Source organism: Pezoporus flaviventris, unplaced genomic scaffold (genome assembly GCF_033815535.1).
Source record: "Pezoporus flaviventris isolate CSIRO_AGI_PZ_B2104156 unplaced genomic scaffold, CSIRO_AGI_Pfla_v1 ptg000079l, whole genome shotgun sequence".
Lineage (NCBI taxonomy): Eukaryota > Metazoa > Chordata > Aves > Psittaciformes > Psittacidae > Pezoporus > Pezoporus flaviventris.
In genome coordinates, this window is record NW_026892627.1 from 730513 (window position 1) to 755935 (window position 25423).

Consider the following 25423-nt stretch of genomic DNA (forward strand, 5'->3'; position numbering starts at 1 on the left):
CCCAGGGCATCGCCCCGCGCCCGGGTACCGCTGGGGAGGTAGGATGGGTGCCTGCGCGGTCGCCATGGGAACGGCCCTTCTCCTCCTCTCGTCTCCGTGGTGATGGCGAGGAGGATGAGGATGGCTCCCTGGCAACACGGCGGGGGGTGGTGGTGGGACCCCTCTCTCTCTCTGGAAACGGTAGGGAAGAGATCCTGACGGATGGATAAATGGCGGTGCCCTGGTAGGACAGGTGACGCCCCCAGACCCCCAGTGACCCTTGGGAAGAGGCAGCCTCTGCCGCAGGACGCTGTGGGGAAACTGAGGCATAGCCCCAGGGCGAGGGGGGGCCGCCTGGTGCCGGGCATGGAGCGATGCCGGTGACGCCGGTGCCAGGAGCAGCCCCGAGCCATGACTCAGCAGCTCCAGAACCGCCACGGCCTCTGCCACGGGAGGCAGAGCCAGCGCAGGGCTGCAGCCCACAGTGCTGCAGGCGGGGACACACACGCACACGAGGCTGTGCCCCACAACCAGAGGAGATGGAAGGGACGTGCCAAGGAAGAGCAGATGGTCACTAATCCAGCCCCAAAGCCACTCCTGGCACCCGGTGCATCATGGCACAGAGGGTTTTCGTGACCCACCTTGTTCCCCTAACCCAGGTTCACGTGTACTGTGGGATGCTGTGTGTGTGCTGTGGTAGAAGGGGAAGCTACAGAGTCACCAGGCCACGTCTGGGCAGGATCTAACCCTTCCCAGTTACACTCTCCCATATTCCCAGGGCACTAGAGCTCTCCCACACCTGTTCAATGTGTCCCACTGCTCTGGGTGGAAGCGTCACAGCACCTGAACCAGGTGTCACAGCCCATCCTCCCTCCCCTCTGGCACTGCACAGCCGCCTGGGGACAAAGCCCTGCTAATAAAATGGGACTAAGACAGGATGGCTCTTAATCCTTAGCTCAGCTCAGGCTGGCTTCCTCTGGGCACTGAGCCACAGCTGTGTGACCGGCATCCTGCTGAGCATCAGCACGGAGCTGTCTCCCTCCCCAGGAAGAGGCCAAGCTGTGTGGCCACCAGAAGAGACACCAACCAGCCCTGACCCCCACCACCCACCCAGCCTGCAGCACTGTACAGCAATGGGTTTATTCAAACACGTTTCCAACACAGAGGTGCTGCTGGAGCCACGGGGCAGTGCTGGGGTTAGCTCGCCATCTCCTTGGCCAGGGCCTTGTTGAGCTTGTCTTTGAGGTAGGCTGTCCGCTGCCGCTCCGCCTTCAGGTCCAGGAACTCGTAGTGGGGCACCTGCAGCAGGATGGGGCGAAGTAGAGATGGAGTCAGAGCCCTGAGATGCACAACAGCATCCTCAAGGAGTCTCTCCCACTGGGACATGGGGCACAGGCAGCTCATAGGCTGGTCCCCATCACAGCAGAGGTAGGCACTGAACTTGAGGCAGCCATGTGGATGGGTGAGAGCACCCAATGGTCCCGTCCGGCAGTGGCATTGGCACCCAGTGAACGAACCACAGACAATTCAAGACTGTCCCCAAATTAACCCGCGTGACCACCAATGAACAACGGGGCTTCTGTGAGCAGCCGGGATGGCACAAAGCACTGGGACGGCCCCACTGACCACCCTGCCCCTTGTAGAGGAGGATGTGGGGCAGCACCTTCACTGTGAGGCTTGGGGACCACCTGAGCACCAAACAGTGTTTAGTTTTCCATGTGGATGCAGAGTACGTGCAGGGCTCCATGTCCCTGCTGCCAGCCCATCCCATCCTTCTCCTTGTGCCTGTCCCAGCCTGGTGAGCTGCAGATGAAGTGTTTATTTGGAGGGCATGCAGCTGGGGGAGAGGCTCACGTGCCCAGCACTTGCTCTCTAGCTGGAGGGTGATGGTTCAAGCTGTGTTAGAACACTGGCACCAGCACGTTGTTCCTCAGTGGTGCCTCTGCCAGCCTGTACGAGGGAGCAGCCGTGTCTGGGGGGATCCCACCACCCACCCCTGCCTCTATATTTAGCAGGGCTGAAGCTGCAGGAAGCAGCACTTCCCTTCTTCTCCTCCTCCTGTCTCCCTGAGCCTTCCCAGCCAGCCAGAGTGGGGGATTATGCAAGAGACTGGAGAGAAACAGCGGCGGTGAACCTCGAACCTCACTTCACATCAGCCTCAAAGTTTGGCAGTGAGCTCAGAGAGATGGAAGGAGGACGCTGGGGAAGGGCTGAAGCTCAGGGTTCTCATATGGAAGAGCATCGGACAGGCAGGGGAGATCACAATAATGCTCTGGGGTGACGCATGGCCCTCCAGCCTTGAAAGAGCCACACAGCTTGGGCAGTGCTGAGCCCAGGCTCTGCAGGGCAAGGGGCAGAGGGATGGCTCCCTGCCCATGCTGGGAGCACGCTGAGCCACCCTCCCTCCTCCCCCAGAGCAGCCAGTACCAGAGCAGTGCTTGCTGCCTGCCAGGAGAGCTATAATTACCTCCAGAAAGCTAAATAATGCATGACCCCATGGCTCCAGCGCAGGGGATCAGCACCCTAAGACCTTGTCTGCTGTCCTCCTTGATTACCAATACCCCCACACCACCTTCAGGCTGCCTGGCAGGTGGCCTGGAGGGGATCACAGCAGCTAATCCCAGTGACAGCAGGCAGGAGGGCAACCTGCTGAGCCATCCGCATGGAGCTGTGGGCACCAGGGAGCGCTTGGGGCTGGCCTTGGGGTTCTGCAGGACCCAGAGCCACCAGGAAGGTGGTGGTGGGGTTAGGGAAGCCAGACCCCCCTCCATGAAGGTGTCTGCTCCTCCATCTCCATGGAATCAGAGATCCCTCTCTACCCACGGCTACTCACATCCACCACGACGAAGCCGGCTGCCTGGATGTGGCGCCGGGCCATGACAAAGCGGCCCAGCAGGTCCTTGCTTCTGTTGCTGAAGTTGGGGAACTCCCACCGGAGGAAGGCAATCCTAGGAGATGCAAAGGGGAGCGGGAGGCTGTGAGATGAAAGGCTGGGCATGGGCACCATAAGCAGAGCTGGCAGCAGCACTCAGATCCCAAGGCAGCCATGGCAGAAGGGCCCGCTCCAGCTCTGCTGATTGCCCTGTGCCAGCGGGACACAGATTTATCCTGCTGGAGCCATTATCCTGCCTCTGAGCTATCCAAGAAGCACCGGGACAGCAGCTCAAGTGAAATTTATCCACCATCCGTGCCTGACGGCAAACTGAATGGGGTGATGCTGCCTTTTCCAGGCAGGAAGGAGGCAGCTCAGGGCCCTGCAGGCAGCCAGGATCCATAGCAGACAGACCTGGCAAAGGCTTTCTTCAGAGGGAAAACCATCGGCACAACCTGTATGTGACCCCCTTCCCTTGCTGTGCTGCCACCAGGTTATCTGGCCAGAGCAGCCCCTCACTACAAAATGCTACCCTGGGTGGGGATGGCACAGCCTTACCACAATTCTGTCCAGTGCCCACCCCTTCTGCTCCCAAACAAGGGGGCACACAGCTGGGCATCACATCCTTGGCACACATCACTGGCTGTGGTGACCAGGAGGCATGGAGCCCGCAGCTCCTCCCCACCACAATGGCAGAGCCCTCCTTCTCCCTCTTCCCCCTGCAAGCTCCTGCCCAGCTGGCAGCCACAGCTGAGCCCAGACCCACCTCCTGGCACCTGATGGCAACAGGTTTGTCCCTTCTGGGCAGAGCAGATGGGGAGCAGCAAAATTCTTCACGGGGAGAGGTTTATTTTCGCTGTTCACCACCATCTCAGCATCTGCATGGAGAGGGGGGAACACAAGGACTCCTGAAATCCCACCTGGATGCTGCTCACACACCACGTCTCTCAAGACTGGTGATGCAGAGCATGCAAGGTCACGCTACTCCCTTCCCAGAAAACCCATCCTTGCTGAAGCTGAGGAGCACCTCTGCACATACAGCCAGGGATGGGGTCTGCTTCCCAAGCATCTCCTCAGGCAGAAGACATGTCCATAGCCTGATTTTAGCCCAGCATCCCATGGGGAAGGGGATGTGGGGCTCATGGACCACAGAAGTGGCTGTGGCAGCCATTTGGCCAATCCTTGCCATGGAGGAGGCATGGATCGAATTTGACAGGGCTGCAGGAGAGCAGGGAGCTGGGGGAGCCTGGGGTGGGCTGCAAGAGCCCAGGGTAAAGCAGAGGAAGGGTGAGTAGGGCCAGAAGGCTCTCACCAGCCTCGATGCTGGTTGGCTGCAGGAGGAAGGCATTCCTCCTCCATCTGCTCCCCACAACTGTGCCCCGGGCTGCGGTTTCTGCTCTGCCATGAGTTGGGGGAAAAGATGAAACAAGGCAGGGCAGCTGCAATGAGGAGGCATGAGGCTGGAGAATGAGGCGGGTTAAACCCTGGTAGCTGTATCTGAGCCCTCAAGTTCAACTCCCTCCACTGCTGGGGTCCCGCTGCTGCCTGTAGAGGGGGCAGAAGAGGCACTCACCGATCTGCCAGCCGTAGATGGTGCGTGCATCAAAGCGCCCGTTGTCCTGGCTCCCCAGCACCCCCACCAAGGCCTCCCGCAGGCTGCTCTGCAGCAGGGTCACCTTCTCCCCTGCTGGCTCTGCCACGTTCAGCATCTCCGGCGGCAGGAATGGCCCCCGATAGTCAGGGCTTTCCAGCTTGGCAGCAGCATTGATATGAACGAGCTTCAGCTGTAAGTTTTGGGCCTTGAGGGACTGATCACCTGGTGGGAGGAGAGAAGCAGAGCTCGGACACGGCTCAAAGCCCTGGCTCTTCATCTGGTGGCCTGTGTAGCCTGTGTGACTGCAATTCCTGGTTCCAATCCCCCCATGACGGTTCCCTGCCTACTGGCATAGAGATACAGTCCACCAATGGCCAAATGCTGGGGGGCTTGCAGGAAGATGGCAAAGCCAGAAATCCCTTGTTTGGCAGGGACAGCCCCAGGCCAGTGTCTGTGGTGTGATTTTGTTCCCAGTGTCCCATGGGAAGGCAACATGGGGCTCACAGACCACAGAAGTTGCTGTGGCAGCCGGCTGGCCGGTCCCCACCACGGAGGAGGCAGGGATCGAATTTGACAGGGCTGCACCTCCCCAGCAGTCACCATTTGGTGAGGCAATACAAAGCCCTCCAGTCTTGACAGGTTCCCTTGGCTATCACTGTCTTGTTCTCCTCCTCCCCCATCACACACAGGCACAAATGCACAGCCCAGGGGAGCTGCTGGAGGCCATGGCTCTCATTAGCTCAACTCTCCTGGTGCTGCTGCCCTGCACTCTCCATGCCTGGGTAACCCTGCATGGAGCTGTGGGGGATATGTTACAGCCACCCCTAATGAGATCTATTTCCTCATGGTTCACAGAATTATAAAATCACTTGGGCTGGAAAGGACCTTAAAGCTCATCCAGTTCCAACCCCCTGCCATGGGCAGGGACACCTTCCACTAGACCAGGTTGCTCTAAACCCCACCCAACCTGGCCTTGTTAACAAGCTGTTAACTCAAATTTAGATGGACCAGGCTCAGCACCCCCACTTCTTGTCCCAGGTCTGAGGTTCCTGGGCCCTGTCCCACTGTCAGAGATGCCTATCTCACCTTGGATCTGAGTGTGGAAGTCAGGGGCCAGCACTTGCTGCAGGTAGGGAGCCTTGGCCTGCTGTAGCACGCAGAGTGACCACACCAGATCTGTCAGCAGGTGAGGCTCCAGGCTGTGCAGCTGGCCCTGGAGCACCTCATGGACCTGCAGAGAGGTAAACCAAACAGCTCAGCTCAGCACAGTGCTGCTGACATTCTCGGTCTTGTGGACAACACACAGGCCTGGCAGCTTGACAGATCCCTGAGGCCTTATGGTGCAACTGATGTGCACCATCTCCTCTACAGCAGTACTTCTTCCCTGGGTTATCTACAGAAGGGAAGACATTAAGATCACTCCAATGTGTCCGTGCAGCTCACGAGCTGTGGTTTGCAGGCCCGGGATGCTGCATCACTGCAGGGTAATGCATCACTGCAGCCAGCCCTGCCACAAGGCAGTGTTCAGGAAAAGGAGGGCTGGAGGCGACAACCTCATCAGGATCCGCAGCTACAACAGAGCTGGAAGGGTCTGAGGCTCTATGGGTGGTGTCACAGTGTCTGCCCAGGAATCACAGCAAGAGCCTGGAGCTCTGCACCCTCCCGGGGCTCTTCCTTTTCTACGATGTCTCAAAAATAAGTAGTTTTGCACTTGCTACAAAATCCCCCTTCACAGGACCATGACTACTGCTGACAGTGGGAGCCCTGGATGCTACTTCTCCACCTTGTCCTTCTCACTGTCCCAGGGAGACCTCCTGCTATCCAGGCTGGCCTGGCCACAAGGGATGGGCTGCCCTGTGGTGGCACATAGGGCCCTGCCAATTAGGGACACCCATATCTGATATCCTGGGCTGCATCACCAGCAGCGTGACCAGCAGGTCGAAGGAGGGGATTCTTCCCCTCTGCTCCACTCTGGTGAGATCCCACCTGCAGTCCTGCATGTGAACATCCCCATGCTGCTTGTGGCTGGCAGAAAAGCAGCCCTGCAGGGCCAGTCATAGACTAACTGGTTCAGCTGTTGCCCACACACAGCCAGGGGAGCACAGTGAAGGTTTTTCAGCCTAGCCAGAGTTCTGGGCTCCCTTTTCCCATTCCCCACACCATTTACAGCTGCCTCAAGCCACCCAACAGCCATTTTCACACAGGGATGTACTAGAAGGAGATCTGCAGCCTCCCTACTAACAGAGTTGATGAAGAGGGGGAAAGGAGGAAGAAGGTTACCATGTTGAAGAAATCCTCACTTCCACTGGGCTGGAAGTTCAGGCGAGCAAAAGACAGGATGATACCGCACAGATGGGTGACTGACAGCTGCTTGGTGTTGTCCAGGGCATACTAGGGGCAAAAGCAGAGGTTTAGGTCTGTCCTGTATCAATCTAAAATCAGGGAAACACTGAAACTGTCAGCCAAGGATGCACACAGCCCCGTGGCAAGATGGGAAAATGAGAGCAAAGATGTTTTAGGGCTTCCCTGGGATTTTATCCTGGCACAAGGGAAAGTTGTGAGTGGAAGCAGAGCTCTGGAATATTCCAGAATAGATGCAAAATGCAAGCACATAAACTGGGGCAGAGGAGCAGCGCTGGCACTTGGGGCTGGAGGCTCAGACAGAGCTGAGACCAGCCCAGCTCCACACGGATCCCCAGTGCTGACTTTAGCAGAACATGATAATCAAGTCCTGTCACACTCAATTACAGCCACTGGCTGGGTAGGGAAAACAGTGATGACATCCCAGAGAGCATCCTGGGAGAGGTGATAGAAAACTGCTCCCACCTCCAGGAAGTGGAGTGGGTCATGGTTGCCCTGGTGCCAGTGCGAGCTCCCCAACCCGCCCCATACCTCCTCCTCCTCACCTGTGCAATGGCCTCAAACAGTGGCAGGCTGAGCCACTTGAGGAGGGAGAAGGATCTGATGCAGCGCGTCACCTCAACAGGCGTCATGGTGGGGATGTGGGGTTGCAGGTCGGTCGCTATCTTCTGGAAGACCTGGGGCTGGTGGAAATTCAGTTTTCCTTAAAGGAGCAAAGAGAAAGGGGCAGCCACTTACAAGGAGCTGGTATGGGAGCTGTGCCTGGACGGGAGGTGGCAGCACAAGGAAAAGCATGAAGCTGCTCACTTGGAGCAGAGTGGTACTGCCCCCCCCCCCCCCGCAGTTGCCTTGGCCCGATCCTTTCTGGTCAGACCAAGTCTCTACCACATCCTGCTGCACTCATTACCTCCCAGTCCTGGTGCCAACTCATGGCTCCAGCCTCCACATACTGCTGGTAGCAGAGTCTGACTCCAGTGTCTCTATCTACAGATCCTGGTCTGGCCAGAAGGGCCCTGAACTCCCTAAGGCTGTCAGAAACCTCATGAGGTTCAACCCTGCAATGATCAGCAACCAGGAGCACCAAGACCTGGAGGGGCCTGGGTCAGTGTGGACCAGCCAGGAGGGGACAGTCCCCACAAGAGGAGCACAGGCAGGGTTCGAGACCGGCTGCAGCAGCAATGACAGGTACAAACCATCCCCTCACAACAGTGTGGCAGCTACAAGCATTGAAGAGAAAGGTCAGCACAGAGTCCTGTCCAAAAGCATCTCCCCTGCAGTGGCTACAGCACTGTCAGAACCTGTCCAAACCATGTCCAGCCATTGTAGTTGCCCACTTCGTACATTTTAAGGCTGGGGAACTGCTGGATTAGCTTTGTGTGTGACCCAGACTTATATATACTGTCCAGCTGCCCTTCCTTAGCTGAAGGACCTACAGCCCTGCTTCTGAGAATGGCACCTGGCATGGGTTTGGAAGACGTAGCACATGGAGCATCCACCACTCTCCTTGAAACTTGTTCCAGATTAACCAATTTACCAAAGCTGGTTACATCAACGAGAGAAGCACAAGCTCCTTCCAAAGCCAGGTCTACTGGGTTATTCCTTTATTTTAAGGGTATAGCTAACTTACGAAGGCTGTCCAGGCCACAGTGGCTGTCAGAAGAGCTGTTCCCACCACCAGAAGCTGGGCAATCAACTGAAGGAGGGCTCCTCCTTGACTCTCCTGGCTTCCTTTATCTCTCCTTGTTTGTATTTTCCACTGGCTACCAGCAGTAAGAGAACAGAACCACGTAATATTGCATGGAAAGAGGAGCCAGAGAACTAAGGATCTTAAGCTAAATTAACAATCAGTGCTACTCTGCTGTTTATAGACCTGCTGTGTGCTGGGTCTGTGACCATCATTTATCTGGTGGCTCTGGTCTAGCCTGGGGCCAGGAACATCACCATGATGGCTGTAACCACCCCTGTGTCTTGCTAGTGTTTGTACACTGCAGGGTAGAGGGGCTCCCTGACACAAGGACCACTCTTCCAAAGTGCACTCTCATCTCAAATCCCCTCCTTTCAACATGCTGGATGGAAAATAGCATATTTGGGTTCATTCTGCCTGTGCTTGGAGCTGGAACTACCTTACTGTGCTGGATGGTATGTTAGGTCCAGCCTAATGCACGCCCATGAACCTTTATCTGACTGTGGCAGCAATCTGCCCAAAATCAACTGGACTCTACCGCCTGTAACATCCAGCAGGTCCCAACACAACCATGCTCCTTACCATAGGCAAAAATTAGGTCCATCAGGACGTTGAGGCTGAGCTCAGAGTGTTTCTGAATCAGGTGGTAGGACATGGCTCGGAGCAGAGGCACGCAGCGCCGGTTCTGGTAGGCTAGAGCCAACGTTATTTTCCGGATGTCATCGGGGTTGAACTGTTCGGCGAGCTCCAGAGCCTGCCAAGAAATGTTTGGAGCAGCCATGTAAAGGGAAACCACAAAACTCGAGTACCTGGAGTCCTGCATCTAGCTCAAGTGAGTCCAGAGGCCACAAAGATGCTATGAGGCCTCCAGCACCTCTGCTATGGAGACAGGCTGAGAGAGCTGGGCTTGTTCAGCCTGAAGAAGAGAAGGCTCCAGGGACACCTTAGAGCAGTGCCTAAAGGGGCCAACAAGAAAGCTGGAGAGGGGCTTTTGCCTAGGGCAGGTAGGGAAAGGACAAGGGGGAATGGCTTTAAACTGACAGAGGGGAGATTGAGATGAGATCTGAGGAAGAAGCTCTTCCGTGTGAGGGTGGTGAGGCCCTGGCACAGGTTGCCCAGAGAAGCTGTGGCTGCCCCATTCCTGGCAGTGTTCAAGGCCAGGTTGGACAGGGCTTGGAGCAACCTGGTCTAGTGGAAGGTGTCCCTGCCTGTGGCAGGGGGTTGGAACTGGGCTAGTTTTAAGATCCCTTCCGACCTAAACAATTATACATCTAGGAAAGCAAGGTGCAGATCCAGCCTTCACACAGAGCTGCTACCAGCTGAGCCCCTCCATGGGTGACGGGGACTGGAACCAGCAGCAAGTATTTAGCACATAGTGAGGCTAAGCAGCTGGGAGGGAGTGTGAGGGGAAGCAGACCCTTTTTCTCTCAGCAGAGCTCATCCAGAATCTCCCTGCTGCCGGTTCTGCCTCCTGCAGCAGGTGGGACCTCAGCATCCACTCCATCCATAACATGCTGTCAGGCAAAGACTGACAGGGCAAAGGCACCCACTGGCGGATCAGCACCCACTTTCCACTGTAATTTCCATGTCATTTGCAGGACACAAACCCAACATCATTAATTTGGGTTCTGCATAAGCCAACAACCCCATCAGATCCAGCTACAGCACTCTGCCCCGCCACATGCTGGTGTCTGCAGCATTTATTTATCCCCAGGGTCCAGGCAGAGGGACGGTGGGGCTCAGGAGCTACAGATGTTGCTGTGGCAGCTGTTTGGCCAGTCCCCAGCACGGGCTGGACGAGGACTGAATTTGACGCAGCTGCATTCAGGCCTCCTGCAGTGGTTCTCACCCAAGAAAGGGCATTTCCCTACTCCAGTGAGGAACAGGGATGCACTGAGCCTGTGTGGAATTAGGGTTCCCACATGCAATGGGCTGAAGGTGATGGGACTTTCCCGCTGTCGTCACCTGCAGGGAGGTCGTCTGTCTGAAGAGAACGGAGATGAAAGTGAGAGCCCAAGCCCGTACCTTGTCCTCCAGCCGGTCCATCAGAGCTGGGGAGATGTGCCCGACCCTGCCCATCAGCATCACCACGGTTCGGGTGCCCTCAAGCTCAGTCCAACGCAGCTCCAGCTTCTTGATGATCTCATTCAGCAGCTGGCTCTCCTTCTCCTGCCTGACAACCAAGAACTCTGCCAGGGAGGCAAGATGCTTGAAGGTGAAGCGCCGCAGCCGCCACAGCACCTCCTGCTCCACTGACTGCATCTCCCTACTGTTTCTGTCCATCCTCAGGGAGTAGAGGCTCTTCAGAAGGCTCACCAAGGTGTTATTCCATACGTGAGAAATCTGGCAGCAAAAAGAAGTAAGGGAAAGGTGTTGATCAGAGACAGCATGAGAGTATTGAGTTGCCAGTCATGCCAAACACCAGGCAATGCTCTCTTTATAGGAAGAAGCAATGAGGGGGAGGCAAGACAGACCTCCTTAGGCTGAGGACATCTAAGCTGTCCCTCACCATGGCAGGAAACCTCTGCTCCCCCTCGTAGGTGTAGCCTGCATGCTCAGAATCAAACCAAAGCGACCCAGGCCCTGATGAGGAAGAGAAATCTCAATGCCTATACCAGAAGCTGAAGCCACACAAGGGTCCCAGCATGGATGAGCTGAGGAGTAAGCACACATGTCACTTCGAGAGCTCTCTCTGCCTCAGAAAAGAAGCTATACAGATTTGCTACCAGCTGGGTGGAATGCTTACTCAGACTTCACCCTTCTCTCAAAGCATTTACGCTTCCTTGTGGTGTGACTGGTGAAATGAAGAGTGGTGGGGAAGAGTTATAACTCAGGAGCAGAAACTTGAGGGCCTCGGGGAGGAAACACCATGGGACTCCAACTCACCTCCACCCCTCATGTCAGATTAAACTTAACCTGAAAGCTGTTTTGTCTCCAGTGTCCCCAGAAGCATCTTCCCTGTAAGGCCCTGGCATGAGGCCCTGGCACAGGCTGCCCCAAGAAGTTGTGGCTGCCTCATTCCTGGCAGTGTTCAAGGCCAGGTTGGACGGGGCTTGGGGCAACCTGGTCTAGTGGAAGGTGTCTCTGCCTGTTGCAAGGGGTTGGAACTGGATGAGCTTTAAGGTCCGCTCTAACTCAAACCATTCTAGGATTCTATGAAAGGAGGTTGGGCACGAATCCCACGAGCTGTTTGGAGCACCAGGACCTGCCCAGTCCATACTCTGCCCACTGAACTCTGCCTGCCCACCACTGGCTCCCTCACCAGCAGTCCCAGCGTGAGGCAAAGCTCATGATTTTCCACCAGCCATTGGGCTTCCAGCTTTCACCTCCTTCAGCATTCATCAGTGAATGCTGTTTCCAGCCTCAGCTTCCCCAGCTGTGCTCTACTGCTGCTAGGCAGCACTAAAAGGCAATTACAGTCTGAAATCTCTCCTGATTGGTATAAAACCAAACCTGATCCTTAGCACAACATCGTTTCTTATGGGCCCTTCAGAAAGCATCACTGCACCAGGTACCCTGGTACAGAGCACTGCACCTGTGCTTGACACAACATCCCAATGTTACAACATGACTGCAGAAATGAGGAGTTGCTTCGCAGTGTGGCTGTGCAGGAAGGAAGTGAGGCAGTGCTGTGAGACATTGAATTTCAGGCAGGAGGGACCATGAGGGTTTGGGCAAAGGCTTTAACTCTCTGGCCTGTCCAAACTCCATCACTTCCACCAGCATGGCAAATTCCTGAAGTTCAGCACCTCGGGCACAAGAATGACCTGAGCCCTGCTTCAGCGCTCTGCTAAAATGTAGAACAAAACAGAACAAAACCACATCAGGATGCAGCTGGGAAAGGAGCAGAGCTCATGATGTAGCCCAGTGCACTCAGGTCACAACAAGAACCAGACTGCTCCTCCAGCTGATGCTTCACCTTTTTTCCCCATTCACATGTACAAAACTCACCTCACTATGAGCCTTCCTCCTCAACGCTGTCCTGCCCCATGCCTCAGCTACTGTTCAAAATCTCTGGCTTGTGGACATAAGGACGTTGCAAGCCGATTAATTTCAGTTTCTCTGCACCAGTGTTTTTGCATCTACACAATGCTCAACTTACATTCACTTATCTACATCTGTGGCTGCAGTAACAGCTCACTGGAGAAGAACAAGCATCTCTGCAGCAAGTTTGCTTGCTTTACATCTCAAAATTCCTAGCTACACCCCCCTTGGCAGTTTCCAACACTGCCTCGCTTGTCATATCACCTGTGGAGTGTGACAGCTTGGCTTTGCCAGCGCTGGGGCATCCCCTCTCCACCAAGGGGGCTTAAGGACCTCAGCAAGCCCCTTTGATCAACTGGGGTGACAATGACACAGGACCAGTAAATCAGAAGGAGCAAAAATTTCAATCCAAATACAGTGGCAGAGAACCATTGCGGCCCATTACAAAGCTAAATGGGCAGCCTTCAGACAAATCCCACCTCTCTGCTACCCTTAGATGGGGGTTCGGAAGCAGATTATGGATAAAGATGAATACAAGGTGTCTACAGAACACTTGTACACTCAGGGCCCTACCAGGAGCACTGCCTGCTTTTTACCTTGTATTCCTTCCCCAAACTGGTCCTGCCACATGGAGGGAACTCACCTGGGAATCCATGATGCTGACAAGCTGCTGGAATCGCTTATCTAGCACAATACTCTCTGTTTCCAGCTTTTTTTCTGCTGCCAGCCGGGAAAGTTGAGTAATTATTAGGGAGGCCTGGTTGCTAGTAAGGGGATGGAGTTCAGCCAGCTGCAGGAGCTCCTGAGGACTCGTGGCTGTTTCAACCAGATCCCCGATCAATTTGTACTCTTGACTTCTGTTGTCCTCGGCCAGTTCTTTGACTGAGAATCCATCTGCCCAGCTGGAAGGGCTTGAAGTATGAAATGAAGCGAGAGGCACTGGAGGCAGAGCTCTTGCCACCGCCACCTTCCCAGCCGGCACCAGCAGGGACGCCGGGACTGCTGAGGAAGGAGAGATGAAGGAACTGAAGTGCCGCCAGCAGCAGCGTCGCACCAAGTGGGCGGCCATGGTGGAAGGCCGGGGCTGGTAACCGGCTGGGGGTCAACACCACATGTCAGGAAAGCTGTGAAAGGAAGAAAAACACTTTGGGTACAGGAAAAGTTAATAAACATGTGGTGGCCAAATTCTGGTAACGGTTGTGTTCCTGCCTGTGGCAGGGGGTTGGAACTGGATGATCTTCAAGGTTCCTTCCAACCCAAAGTACTCTATGATTCTATGATTAGCAATACTGGATGCAAGGGGGCAATAAAAGGTTTCTGATGAAAACAAAACACCGCTGTGGCAGAGGCACTTCCCCGCTGGGGCTAAACTCCTGTCAGATCCCCTTAGGGGCTGCTGAACTCGTGTGGCTTCCCAAGGTGGCTCGCAGCCACTTCAGAACGGCTGGCTGCGGGTCTGGTGCACACCCAGCTCCGCATCAGCCCTGCCTAGGCCTCACCCGTCCCCCGCAGTGTTCAAGGCCAGGCTGGACAGAGCTTGGAGGAGCCTGGCCTAGTGGAATGTGTCCCTGCCCATGGCAGGGGGTTGGAACTGGATGAGCTTTAAGGTCCCTTCCAGCCCAAACCAGTCTGGGATTTGATGATTCCCCTCCCCGCTGCTCCCGGTTTCCCCACACCACTTCCCTGGGCTCCCACCTCCCCTGCTCTGCCCGCGCACCTCACAGGCCCGGGGCCTAGCCCCGCCGCCGGTCGATCCCCCTTAGAGGCCCCACACCCCGAGCCCAGCCTTCCGCCCCAGGCTCTTGCTCTCAGCGCCCCCGGGCCCGCCTCCCCCCACCCCGCCGCAGGCCCGGCCCGGCCCGGCCCGGCCCGGCCCGGCCCAGCCCAGCCCAGCCCAGCCCTCCGGCCGCCGCCGCGCCTGACCTCGCCCGCCCCAGCCGCACGGCGGGCCGCCACGGAGGCGCCGCACGCATGTACGCCGGCGCAGCCTGACTGCGTCATACACTGCAGCAAGCGCCCATTGGCTTAGGAGGAGGCACTTCCGCCGCGCAGCGGCGGTGGGCGGTGAAGGCGGTGTGGTAGCCATGAGGCACCGGGTGTGGCGGCGGGTCCGGTTCCGGTGTGTTGGGGGAATGGTTTGGGTTGGAAGGGACCTTAAAGCTCATCCAGTTCCAACCCCTGCCACAGGCAGGGACACCTTCCACCAGACCAAGTTGCTCCAAGCCTCGTCCAGCCTGGCCTTGAACACTGCCAGGGATGGGGCAGCCACAGCTTCTCTGGGCAACCTGTGCCAGGGCCTCACCACCCTCACAGGGAAGAACTTCTTCCTCACATATCATCTCAATCTCTGTCAGTTTAAAGCCATTCTCCCTTGTCCTGTCCCTTCCTGCCCTTGTCAAAAGCCCCTCTCCAGCTTTCTTGCTGGCCCCTTTAGGCACTGGAAGCTGCTCTAAGGTCTCCCTGAAGCCTTCTCCAGGCTGAACAAGCCCAGCTCTCTCACCCTGTCTCCACAGCAGAGGTGCTCCAGCCCTTGGGACATCTTTGTGGCCTTCTCTGGACTTGCTCCAACAGCTCCATGTCCTTCTTGCATTGGGGCCCCAAAGCTAGATACAGGGCTGCAGCAGGGTCTCAAGAGAGCAAAATACGGGGATAGGGTGGGTGAGCTCAGGCTGCTGTGAGCAGGAGGTGTTCTTGGGGTTGCTTCTCTACAACTCCAGGGGCTGAGCCCCCATGCTGATTCCTCCATCACCCTCCTCCTTCCTCAGACCCCTTAAAGCCCTATCACGTGCAGCCCTTTTGGCTAGAGGGCTTCTTGTGGGTTGGATTTCCCTGCAGCCCTCTCCAGGCTGCAGGGCTGATGGAGCAGCCGTGTCCTCCCCTTTGCTGTTGAGGTTGTCACCAGCAGAAGTTACCCATGTTCTGCCTCACCCACCCCCCGTGTTTCCTTTCCTGCTCTGTCCATGTCCAAACAGATCAGGGCCCGGCTGTGAGAACTAATAAAAGGCAAATAAATTTGTGGGTTGCCAGGAATGAGGAGGGGCAGCTCAGTCTTGAGGTGGTCAAATAAAGTGGGGACTGATTTATGAGCAGGGTGTTTTCTGCAGCTCTGGGCCTTCGTGTTTGCTTTTGGGGGTGTTGCTTACCCCTGCTTCCAGCACAGGGTGAGGAGTTGGCCTGAGAGCACAGCTGTAGCTGTGTGGGATGTGATTTCCCCAACTAAAACTCTCCAAGCTTTTCCCTTTCTTGTTCCCAAAATGGCCTCACGGGATTTCATGTTGTGAAAGAGTGGAGCCTGCTCGAGGTTTACACAGGACACTTGAAACCAATACTTAAAGGTCTTGACACTGGTTTTGGTTGCTGCTGAATCCTAAGTTTGACCTGGTGCACCCTCCTGTGGGACCCAGCCTCTTGCATTGAGCATTGTCCCAATTTCTGCTCTCTACAAGTGTCCAGGGCAGTGATCCTGCTTTCTGACCAGCTTCCCCCCTCAGGATCTTGAGCTTCACCATCCCGTGGTCACCACAGCCGATGCTGCCCTGACCACCTCATGTCCACTAGCTCCATCCTGGTTTGTAAGCGGGCGGTCCAGTGGAGCACTTCTGACTCCGCAGTTGCCTGGTTCTGGAGCTATCTTCCAGGCCCCCCATGGAGTGATGCATCCAGTTCTGCACCAGCAAGTCAAGAAGGGCACAGACAGAGTGGAGAGGGTCCTGAGGAGGGCCAGGATGATGGCCATAGGGCTGGAGAACCTGCTCTAGGGGGAAGATTGAGGGAGGTGAGTCTCTTCTCCCTGGAGAAGGCTTATGGGGACCTTATCCCAGTGGTGGAGGCTTTCAAGGAGCCATGAGGAGAAGACAAGGGACAATGGGTACAGTGAGAGGTTTCATCTCAATTTAGGTTATACAGTGAGTCATTCCCTGGAAGAACCTCCCCAGGGGCATGGTGGGGTCCCCATCACTGGAGGTTCTCAAGATGAACATGGGGTGCAGGACAATTCTATATAGGGTCCCTTCTCCATGGAAGTTTGGACCTGGTTGCACCTGGATCTTTCCAGGGCCAAGCTGGGCTGTCCCATAGATCCGTGATCGAGTGTCCATCCCTGGGGACTTCCCACGAGCTGTGACCTGGGTGCGCTCGTCCCTGCTTCATCTACAAGCTGCTGGCAGAACACACTCAACGGCTTTCACTGGCCAAGCAGCTCTGAGCCTGTTGGGTGGCTTTGGGCTTCACTCGCTGTGCATGGCAGTGCAGATGGTTGAGCAGAGGGTCATCTTCCGGGCACGGTCCCTTGAGGTGCTCCTGGAGATTCCTGCTTGGCTTCGGAGAGGGCGGCCACTCCCAAGGCTGGTGCTTGGTCAAACCCACCATGTTTGCAGAGAGCTACAGGTGTCTTCATTGGCGGATGTTTCAACCGCCCAGCCATAAAACATCACCGGGGGCTGGAAAGACCCGGCCGTGGGGCAGGGAGGATTCTTCATCCTGCCCCATGGGAGAATCGGGTTGAGAACAGAGGGTGTCACCCTCTGTCCCCACCAAACCCGGGTCAGCTCTGTGGTGGTCACCTGTAAGAACATCGAGTCCAGCTGTTAACATGCCACTGCCAAGGCCACCACTAAATCATGTCAATCAGTGCCACATCTACATGTCTTTTAAATCCCTTGAGGGACGGTGCCTCCACCACTCCCTGGGCAGCCTGTGCCAGTGCTTGACAGCACTTTGGGGAAGAAATTTCTCGTAATATCCAATCTGTCCCTCCCCTGGTGCAACTTGAGGCCGTGTCCTCTTGTTGCTTGTTGCTTGGGAAAGAGACTGGTTGAAGGATGGACTGAAGGATGGACTTCACCTGACTACAACCTCCTTTCTGGCAGTGGTAGTATTGTAGAGGGCAATAAGGTCCCCCCTGAGCCTCCTTTCTCTCCAGACTAAATCCCCCCCAGGTCCCTCAGCTGTTCCCCATCACACTTGTGCTCCAGACCCTTCACCAGCTTCACTGCCCTTCTCTGGACCTGCTCCAGCACCTCAGTGTCTCTCTTGTAGTGAGGGGCCCAGAACTGAACACAGGATTTGAGGCACAGCGTCACCAGTGCCCAGCACAGGGGGATGATCATGGCCAGCAGGGCCAGGCTACGCTACTGCTGATACAGGCCAGGATGACATTGGCCTTCTTGGCTGCCTGGGCACAAGCTGCTCATGTTCAACTGTCGACCAACACCCCAGGTCCATTTCCATTGAGCAGCTTTCCAGCCACTCTTCCCCAAGCCTGGAGCATTGCATGGGGTTGTCGTGACCAAGTACAGGACCTGGCACTTTGCCTTGTTGAACCTCACACCATTGTCCACAGCCCATTGATCTGGCCTGTCCAGATGCTTCCTACCCTCCAGCAGATCAACACTCCCAGCCAACTTGCTGTCATCTGGGGGTGCACCTGATCCCCTCATCCAGGTCACTGATAAAGTCACTAAACAGACTGGGCCCCAACACTGAGCCCTGGGGAACACCACTTGTGACTGGCCACCAACTGGGTTTAGCTCCATTCACCACTACTCTTTAATCCCAGCCATCCACCAGTTCTTTACCCATCCAAGCTGTGAGCAGCCAGTTTCTCCAGGATAATACTGTGGAAAACAGTGTCAAAGGCTTCATTCAGCCCTATGGGAGACCGGGCCTGAGAAACCCAGCCTGGTGTCACCCTATGTCCCCATCATACCCGGCTCAGCTCCTTGGTGGTCACCTTGGCATGGTGGTACCCAGGACCAGCACCCTCCCTGTGCCTCCATATGTTGTGGTTCAGCATCACCCCTGTCCTCATTTCACCCTCCCTGGGTATGCAATGTGCTCCCATGGGGGACCCCTATTGTGGGGGGACCTCAACCCTGTGGCCTCTCTTCTGCTGAGCAGTGCTGGGCCAGCTGCTGTGGTGGCATGGGTGTCAGAGGGGGATGGACTTGGCTCCTGGCTGGATTTGTCCCCCTGGGAATTCCCCAGTGTTACAGGGGGAAGTGTCAGCCCATGGGAACGCCCGTGGTGGCCGTGCCAGAGCATCCAGGGCAGATCCCATAAAAGGGCTGCCGGCACAGAGGGTGGCAGGAGGCAGGATGAGGCCGTGCCAAGTACTGCTGCTGTTGCTGGGGCTGGCCAGAGCCACCACACCAGGCCCAGATGGATCCACACTGGGATTGGCTGGATCCATCCCAGTGTCCCTGCCAGGGCTCTGGACCGTGAGCTATGAGGATGCTGTCTCGGCAGCTGTGGAGCTGCTCAACACAAGGGTCATCACTCCCTATGTCCTGCGGCTCCAGGAGGCACAGCCCCGGCCCGGCTGGGTGAGTGCTGAGCTCCTCCATCCCCACTGCACCCCGGTGGTGCAGGATCCGTTCCTTTTCAGGGCTGTATCGTCCCGTTTTGGGGCTGGGTCTAACCTACTATGGGGATGCTGCCCACCCAAGCTGAGGATGGGGCTGGCTCATCTCCAGCCTGGATGTGGCTCCTCCTGGGGCTGGATCCCTGAACCAAGTGGGTCCCTGATGGGTCCTGTCCCCTCTCCCAGCCTGGAGACCTGCAGCACCCGCAGGAGCTGAGCTTCAGCGTGGAGGAGACCTCGTGCCGGCCACCGGGGATGGCCACCGCTGCCTGCAAGAGCCGCTGGTTTGGGGTGAGGCTGCATCCTGTGAGTCCCCAACAGGGAACCCGAGGCATGGGGAGCGGGGTTCAGGCTCCTCTCGGCCTCGTCTTCCCCGTGTCCCACTCTGCTTCCCCACAGGCAGTAAGCTGGTGCCATGGCTATGCCTTCCTGGAGCAGCAGCAGCCCATGGTGGAGCTGTCCTGCGAGAAGATGCCCATCATGGTAAGGAGATGTCCCCACTGCACCCCCTTGGCTTTGCTTCTCTCCCCGGCTGCTGTGGGACACATCCCCCCTGGGGGTCACCCAGACCCCCTCGCCATCCCCCCAAGGTCTGACACCGCTGCTTCTCCTCCCAGCTCGGCCCGATCCAGAAATCCGGCATCAAGAACCTTTTTGGCAGGATCAAGGAGCGCTTCAAGGGCTTCTTCCAGTGCAGCAAGGTCTGGATCCGTGACAAACTCAACCTGAAAAAGCCCAAATCCTGAGCGGGTGATGTCGCGTCCCCCCTGCCCCGTGATCCTGCCCAGGCGCTCTGCTTCCAATAAACATCCCTGCAACGATCCCAGTGTCATTCCGGTCCTGTGGGTCCCTGCGCCGCACTGTCCCTCTCTGTGCCCCGATAGGGAGTGGGGGAGCTCCCTGGTCCCACCGTCTCCCCAGTGCCCAGACAAGGGGCTCCAAGGCAGTGGGGTTGTGTCCCCAGTGGGGACTGCCAGCACTTGGGACACGCTTAAGACCCCCCCATGCCGTGTCCCTCCCACAATAACTACCACTCTGTGGGCTGGGGCCAGGCATTTCCGGAGGGGGGATGTTTCCCAGCCTCCCGGAGCAGGGATAAAAGGGGATGCAGGGGGTGGCCACGGGACAAGGATGCCGAGCTCTTGGGCACTGGTGCTGGTGGTGCTGGGGGGGGCCTGCGCCCTCCCTGCCCCAGCCCCCCTGGCCTACACCCAGGCGCTGGCTCAGGCTGTCGACTCCTACAACCAGCGCCCCGAGGTGCAGAACTCCTTCAGGCTGCTCAGCGCCGACCCAGAGCCTGCCGCGGTGAGTGGCACCACACAGGGACCCCCCCACCGTGATCCCTGACTCAGGCTGCCCAGTGCTGACCCCATCCCATGGGGACATCAGGGGGACACCAGGTTCTATGCATGGGGAGGGGTTTAGAGGTGCGGGGCGGGATGCAGGGGATGGTCCTCACTGGACTGGCTCTGAGTGCCTGGGGTTGGGTGTCGTTTCTCCCTGGTCACCCTGTCCCCATCCCAGAGCATCCCGCTCAGCTCCCTGCAGCACCTCAACTTCACCATCATGGAGACGCAGTGCCCGGCTCGCTCCAGAATCCGCCCCGAGGCCTGCGAGTTCAAGGAGGACGGGGTGAGAGACAAGGGGAGTTCTTGGGGGGGGTGACACCTCCTGTGGGGTCCCTAACCTGGGGCCGTTCCCCCCTGCATGTCCCTGCATTCAGCCCCTGCTCTCCGCAGCTCGTCAAGGACTGCTCTGCACCCGTGCCCCAGCGTGGCGGCTCCGTGCTCGGTGTCACCTGCATAGACTCCACCACAGACGTGAGCTGGGGGATCCCAGGATGCTGCAGGGCCTGGAGGGGGACGTGGGGGTCCCCTCACCCTGTGACACCCCCTCTCCCCACAGCCTGTCCGGGTCAAGCGCTTCTGGCCGCTGTTGGTAACAGCCATCAAGACAGTGGCTGCTGGTGTTGGCATTTTCAAGTCCTTCAAGGGATGAGCCCCCCTCGAGGGGCTGCCATCTCCTCCCCTTCCAGTTTGGTGTCCCCCTCTTCCCCAAATAAAGCTGCTTCCCAGCCCCACTGTACCTTTTCCTGCTGCTATCACCCCACTGGGGACTGGGTACATGGGGACAGGATGGGGGGTGATGCTGATGGAGGAGGGTCCTGGGGTGGGAGCTGAGTCCCACACATGGGCCTGGCATCATCTAAGCCCCACGGCACTGCCAACTCCCCAGGCCTCGTCCTGGCACTGGCCTTATGGGGGGTCTTGCCTCCTCGGGACTGAGGCAGCACTCCAAGAGCAAAGGGTCCCCCTGGAGCTTGTGCCAGCCATGGGGTCCCCATAGGGTATGTGTGGGGCACAAACGCAAGGGACTGTTGGCCCATGTGGGGTGGGGGGGAACAAGGGGTTACATCCCCAGGGGCCACGGGAGCCAGGGCTGCAGCCATGACCATGGTCTGGGCAGTTTTGGGTTGCAGGGGTCTCCATGCCCCAATGTCCCCATCCAAAACCGCCTGTGACAGCACTGGTGGCACAGCTGAGGCCAGTCCGTGTGCCCCAGCAGGGCATGGGTCAGTCACCGGGGACCCCTGGGAGCTGAATGCCCCATGGCCCTTCTCTTGTTCTCCATCACCCATAGGAACGATGTGGGCAGTAGAGCCCTCTTGTATCTCCATGGGTAGCCCATGGCACTGGTGCCTCCCCCACCACCATCACCATCGTTTTGGGGGTACAGACCGCTGTGAGGACAATGACGCCATGGGAGTGATGTGGGGAGGGATGGGAATGGTGCCTTTTTTGGGAGGCGGGTGCCCTGGGGGCTTCCTGGAGCAAAACTGGGCCCTGTCCCCAGTGTCAACCCCATGTCCCTTCAGGTCCAAGCTCTTGATCCCCAAGGTGGGGATATTGGGAGGTATAGGGCCACCCACAGGGACGATGTGGGCACTGGAGCCCTCTTCCCATGTGCCTCAATTCCCCCCCTGCACCCCAGGAGGCAGCCAGGAGCCAGCTCACACACACGGACCATGAACAGCCCCTTTATTGGTTCAGCCCACGCGGATGGTCAAATCGGCTCTGCCGCTGATCCTGATCTTGGGCCTAAAGCGCCGGATCTTGCCCAGGAAGCGCCCAAACCGGCCACGCTGGACCAGGACCGGCTGCCGAAGGGATAACGGGGTCATCGGGATGCTCCAGACCCTGCGTCCCACACCTTGGACATTGCACCCAGGACCCCACATGCAGGACCGCACAGTGAGGACCCCACAGCCCAGAGCCTGCACCCAGGATCCCTGTACCCGGTTCTCCACACCCAGTCCCTGCTCCCACCACCCCTGCAGGACCGCGCACCCAGCGCCCTGCACCCATCAACCCATGGGTGCCCCAAGACCCCCCCATTGCACCCTCCACTGCGGGCTGGAGTTATCCTGGTGAGATGGAGACATCGGGTTATCCCTTCTGGGGATGGCAGGCCCCAAGATGTGGGGAGGGAGGGAGGAAGGACCCTGACACCCATGGGTGCCCCCACCCACTGTCAGTGGGTGCTGACCCCCAAAACTCACGTTGGAGGAGGCATCATTGCAGCTCAGGTCGATCTCAGGGGAGCTCTGCAGGAACTGCACTGGCCCTGAGCACTCCCTGATGACCTGGGGGGTAAGACATGACACCCCAGGTCACCCCAGGGGTCCCATTGAAGACACCCAGGACCACTGTGGGTGTCCTCCCCCCATCCCCATCCTCACCCCATTCTCCTTGAAGTCGCAGTCTTCGGGGTTCACGCGGGAGCTGGGGCTGCACTCCGTCTCCATCATGCTGAAGTTGAGCATCCGCAGTGTGGTCAGCTCAAGGCCCTGTGGGGACACAAGCGTGTGTGTGGGTCACTAAGTGGGGGGGGGAATCATTGTGAGGGGGTCCCTGTGTGGTGCCACTCACCGGGGCGGGCTCGGGGTCGGCGCTGAGCAGCCTGAAGGAGTTCTGCACCTCGGGGCGCTGGTTGTAGGATTCAACGGCCTGAGCCAGCGCCTGGGTGTAGGCCAGGGGGGCCGGGGCAGGGAGGGCGCAGGCGCCCCCCAGCACCACCAGCACCAGTGCCCAAGAGCTCAGCATCCTTGTCCCGTGGCCACCCCCTGCATCCCCTTTTATCCCTGCTCCGGGAGGCTGGGGAACATCCCCCCTCCGGAAATGCCTGGCCCCAGCCCACAGAGTGGCAGTTATTGTGGGGGGGACACGGCGTGGGGGGGTCCTGAGCATGTCCCAAGTGCTGGTGTTGTCACATCTGGTCCCTACTGGGGACATGGCCCCGCTCCCCCAGGGAGCCCCTTGGGGGGAGTTGTGGGACCCCATTGCTGGTGTTGGGGCAGCAACACCAAACCCCAGGGGTTGCCCCATCTCTGTTGCCCAGCTCTGTGTGGTGTTCCCTTGCCCTCCAACCTGTGTCAGCCCCACATACACACACATATGACCCCAAAACATCTTTATTCCAGCTGCACTGGGGATGGGGGGCGGCGGGGCGTCCCCAGGAGGGATGTGCCAGCGCGGGGCCTGAGACGCTCTGGTGGCTGTGAGGAGGAGGAGGATGATGATGATGATGGGTGACCTGGGTTGGTGCCGACGGCTCGTGGGGTGCCGGGGGAGTGGGGCTGGGTGCTGCCCCTGGGCTGTTGGAGGAGAAATAAGGGTGAGCTTCACTCTGCAGCCAAAACATGTCCCCAAAGTGGGGGGGACACATCCCCACCACTGCGCCCACCAAAGGCTTGGGGACACGGAGCCCTCACCGGCTCCTTGCTGCACTCCACCATTGACAGTGGCACGTCGGGCAGGAAGGCAAAGACAGAGACCTGGGCCGTGCACCGCTGCACCTGGGGACACAGACCCTGAGCACCTTGGGGACACCTTTCTGTCCCCCTCCATGTGTCGGGGTCCCTGTCCCACGCTTACCCTGCCCGGCCGGCCTTGGCAGGCGGCCCCGCGGCGGTCGGGGAGGTTTTTGGGGCAGGCGGGCTGCCGGGCGGTGAAGTTGATGCTGAAATGGGTGCCCCAGTCGAACGTCTGCCGGGAGAACAAGGACCTTGGTGGCTTCCCAGCGCCGATGGGGAAACGGGGCCCACCGGGATGGGTGCCGGAGCTGCATCCCCCCCCCCCCAACTGCCCACCCCGCTCCTACCGTCCTGGCGACTCCCAGCATCTTCAGCAGCCGCAGCTCCTGCCCGTGGGTCTCCAGCACCGAGCGTGCCAGGTCACGGGGAGCCGGCAGCGCCGGAGGCACGGCGGCACCCGCGGCCAGCAGCACGGCTCCCAGCACCAGCGCCATGCGGCCCGGAAAGCGGAGGGAACCAGGGAAGCGGCCGGCAGCTCGGGATCGGGGATCGGCTGTCAGCTCTGCGCGGGGCCCCAGCTCCTCCGGCTTCGCCTCCAGGATAAACACTGGGCCCCGCTGCCGTGGGGAGGGGATCGGGTTGCCGGTGTTTTCCTTGGCCGGGTGCCGTGGTGGGTGCCTGCCCGGACCTGGCGGAGATGCCGGGCTGATCCCCCACCGCGGCCCCTTCCCTCCGTACACTCCCCATTTACAGCGTGACAGTACAAGCGATGACCCCGGGATGCATCCAGCTCCCGCTCCTCCCGAGCCGGGTGTGAGGGCATCCTCCCGGCTCCTATGGAAAGAAAACCAAGGAACTGCCTCCCCTCTCCCTGTTTCTTTACAGATGTTTTTAAACCCCTCTCACTGTGCTCAGAGCTCAGACTTGTCTAAACAGCCTGGCCTCCGAGGGAGATCACGCCATCACCCTTCCCACCCCACTTGGAAATGCCACAGCAGCTGGCCAGGGGATGAATTTCTCCTGGATTTAATATAAAAAGGGTTAATGGATAGTAGAAGTGCCTTCCTGGGGTAGGGACACAGAGGGGAGAAGCAGCACAGAGAAAGCCTGGGGCTCATTTCTCCAGAATTCAGTAACTTTCTGTGCCTTTATGGACACTTGGCTGAAGGGCCAGGAGCTCCCCTTTGCCTTTGGTTCGTTCACAAATCGAAAGCAAAGAAATGCCTGGGAAGGAAACCCAGAAGCCTGGCTGGGGGACAGCTGAGTCCCCTAGGACCACCGTGCTTTGATGACCAGCTTGGGAGCCCGTGGGTCTTCAACAGCCCCGGCTTCAGCAGGTCTTAATGATGCTGCTCCTGCAAGCATGCCTGATGCAATATTCATGTCTTTATGGACAGGAAGGCCCTCTGGGAGATGCTGGGAGGGAGAAGGGATGGAAGGTGGGACAGCGGCCTGCTGGGGGAGTTGATGCACGCACATCAAAGCCTCCTCTGCACAAGGTGACCATCAGGACACGTCCTGGAGAAGATGCTATGGGGGTGGAAAGAAGAGGCAGGTCCAAGGCCATAGGTCCACAATCCCCATGGCTTTCCCCAGCAGCTCTCAAGGTCAGGGACTGCCAGCAGAGACAGAAAACACTGCGTGGTCCTTCCCCACAAGAGGATGGAGGTGCCCCATCTGCAAAGACCCCATCACAGCTTCAGCTCTGGTACTCACAGCCTGAAAAGCAACTTCATTTTCATTCCAGTGTTCATGGGTGGTTTCTTTTTTGATTA

The 25423-nt window shown here is 58.0% G+C and overlaps 4 protein-coding genes and 3 non-coding genes across 7 annotated transcripts; 2 read left to right on the top strand and 5 right to left on the bottom strand.

Annotated features, from left to right (window-relative positions):
• Positions 1–1100: 1100 nt before the first annotated feature.
• Positions 1101–14475, bottom strand: TBRG4 (transforming growth factor beta regulator 4). Its single transcript, XM_061474459.1, has 11 exons — positions 14398–14475; positions 13118–13598; positions 10516–10833; positions 9073–9244; positions 7352–7509; positions 6726–6836; positions 5532–5676; positions 4425–4667; positions 3618–3729; positions 2813–2927; positions 1101–1278 (listed from the first exon to the last, which is right to left on the bottom strand). The coding sequence occupies exons 2-11, from the start codon at positions 13541–13543 to the stop codon at positions 1177–1179; spliced, it is 1902 nt and encodes a 633-aa protein (XP_061330443.1). The 5' UTR covers positions 13544–13598; positions 14398–14475; the 3' UTR covers positions 1101–1176.
• Positions 3936–4074, bottom strand: LOC133280145 (small nucleolar RNA SNORA5). The gene has a single exon (XR_009747082.1). It is a non-coding gene; the product is annotated as a small nucleolar RNA SNORA5 (small nucleolar RNA).
• LOC133280146 (small nucleolar RNA SNORA5) lies at positions 4891–5029 on the bottom strand. The gene has a single exon (XR_009747084.1). It is a non-coding gene; the product is annotated as a small nucleolar RNA SNORA5 (small nucleolar RNA).
• LOC133280144 (small nucleolar RNA SNORA5) lies at positions 10176–10313 on the bottom strand. Its single transcript, XR_009747081.1, has one exon. It is a non-coding gene; the product is annotated as a small nucleolar RNA SNORA5 (small nucleolar RNA).
• A 3879-nt stretch (positions 14476–18354) lies between the features above and the next one.
• LOC133280139 (cathelicidin-B1-like) lies at positions 18355–19617 on the top strand. Its single transcript, XM_061474567.1, has 4 exons — positions 18355–18797; positions 19022–19126; positions 19235–19318; positions 19453–19617. The coding sequence occupies exons 1-4, from the start codon at positions 18414–18416 to the stop codon at positions 19579–19581; spliced, it is 702 nt and encodes a 233-aa protein (XP_061330551.1). The 5' UTR covers positions 18355–18413; the 3' UTR covers positions 19582–19617.
• Positions 19618–19938: 321 nt separating this feature from the next.
• LOC133280100 (cathelicidin-3-like) lies at positions 19939–20915 on the top strand. Its single transcript, XM_061474485.1, has 4 exons — positions 19939–20140; positions 20360–20467; positions 20575–20655; positions 20741–20915. The coding sequence occupies exons 1-4, from the start codon at positions 19967–19969 to the stop codon at positions 20831–20833; spliced, it is 456 nt and encodes a 151-aa protein (XP_061330469.1). The 5' UTR covers positions 19939–19966; the 3' UTR covers positions 20834–20915.
• Positions 20916–21845: 930 nt separating this feature from the next.
• Positions 21846–22956, bottom strand: LOC133280024 (cathelicidin-2-like). The gene is made up of 4 exons (XM_061474317.1): positions 22765–22956; positions 22575–22682; positions 22395–22478; positions 21846–21992 (listed from the first exon to the last, which is right to left on the bottom strand). Exons 1-4 carry the CDS (start codon positions 22936–22938, stop codon positions 21882–21884), a joined length of 477 nt encoding a protein of 158 aa, XP_061330301.1. The 5' UTR covers positions 22939–22956; the 3' UTR covers positions 21846–21881.
• Positions 22957–25423: the final 2467 nt, after the last annotated feature.

Bases quoted from the DNA above. Each gene is read 5' to 3' on its own strand.
- LOC133280139 (XM_061474567.1), top strand. From the start codon at position 18,414: ATGGACTTGGCTCCTGGCTGGATTTGTCCCCCTGGGAATTCCCCAGTG. The intron at 18,798-19,021 runs GTGAGTGCTGAG...CCCCTCTCCCAG, and splicing joins CACAGCCCCGGCCCGGCTGG to CCTGGAGACCTGCAGCACCC. The intron at 19,319-19,452 runs GTAAGGAGATGT...TTCTCCTCCCAG, and splicing joins GCGAGAAGATGCCCATCATG to CTCGGCCCGATCCAGAAATC.
- TBRG4 (XM_061474459.1), bottom strand. From the start codon at position 13,543: ATGGCCGCCCACTTGGTGCGACGCTGCTGCTGGCGGCACTTCAGTTCC. The intron at 10,834-13,117 runs GTGAGTTCCCTC...TTTTGCTGCCAG, and splicing joins TCAGCATCATGGATTCCCAG to ATTTCTCACGTATGGAATAA. The intron at 4,668-5,531 runs GTGAGATAGGCA...TCCTCCCACCAG, and splicing joins CTTCCACACTCAGATCCAAG to GTGATCAGTCCCTCAAGGCC.
- LOC133280100 (XM_061474485.1), top strand. From the start codon at position 19,967: ATGCCGAGCTCTTGGGCACTGGTGCTGGTGGTGCTGGGGGGGGCCTGC. The intron at 20,141-20,359 runs GTGAGTGGCACC...TCCCCATCCCAG, and splicing joins CCGACCCAGAGCCTGCCGCG to AGCATCCCGCTCAGCTCCCT. The intron at 20,656-20,740 runs GTGAGCTGGGGG...CTCTCCCCACAG, and splicing joins GCATAGACTCCACCACAGAC to CCTGTCCGGGTCAAGCGCTT.
- LOC133280024 (XM_061474317.1), bottom strand. From the start codon at position 22,938: ATGCTGAGCTCTTGGGCACTGGTGCTGGTGGTGCTGGGGGGCGCCTGC. The intron at 22,479-22,574 runs GTGAGGATGGGG...CTTACCCCCCAG, and splicing joins GCGACTTCAAGGAGAATGGG to GTCATCAGGGAGTGCTCAGG. The intron at 21,993-22,394 runs GTGAGTTTTGGG...TCCCTTCGGCAG, and splicing joins GCAATGATGCCTCCTCCAAC to CCGGTCCTGGTCCAGCGTGG.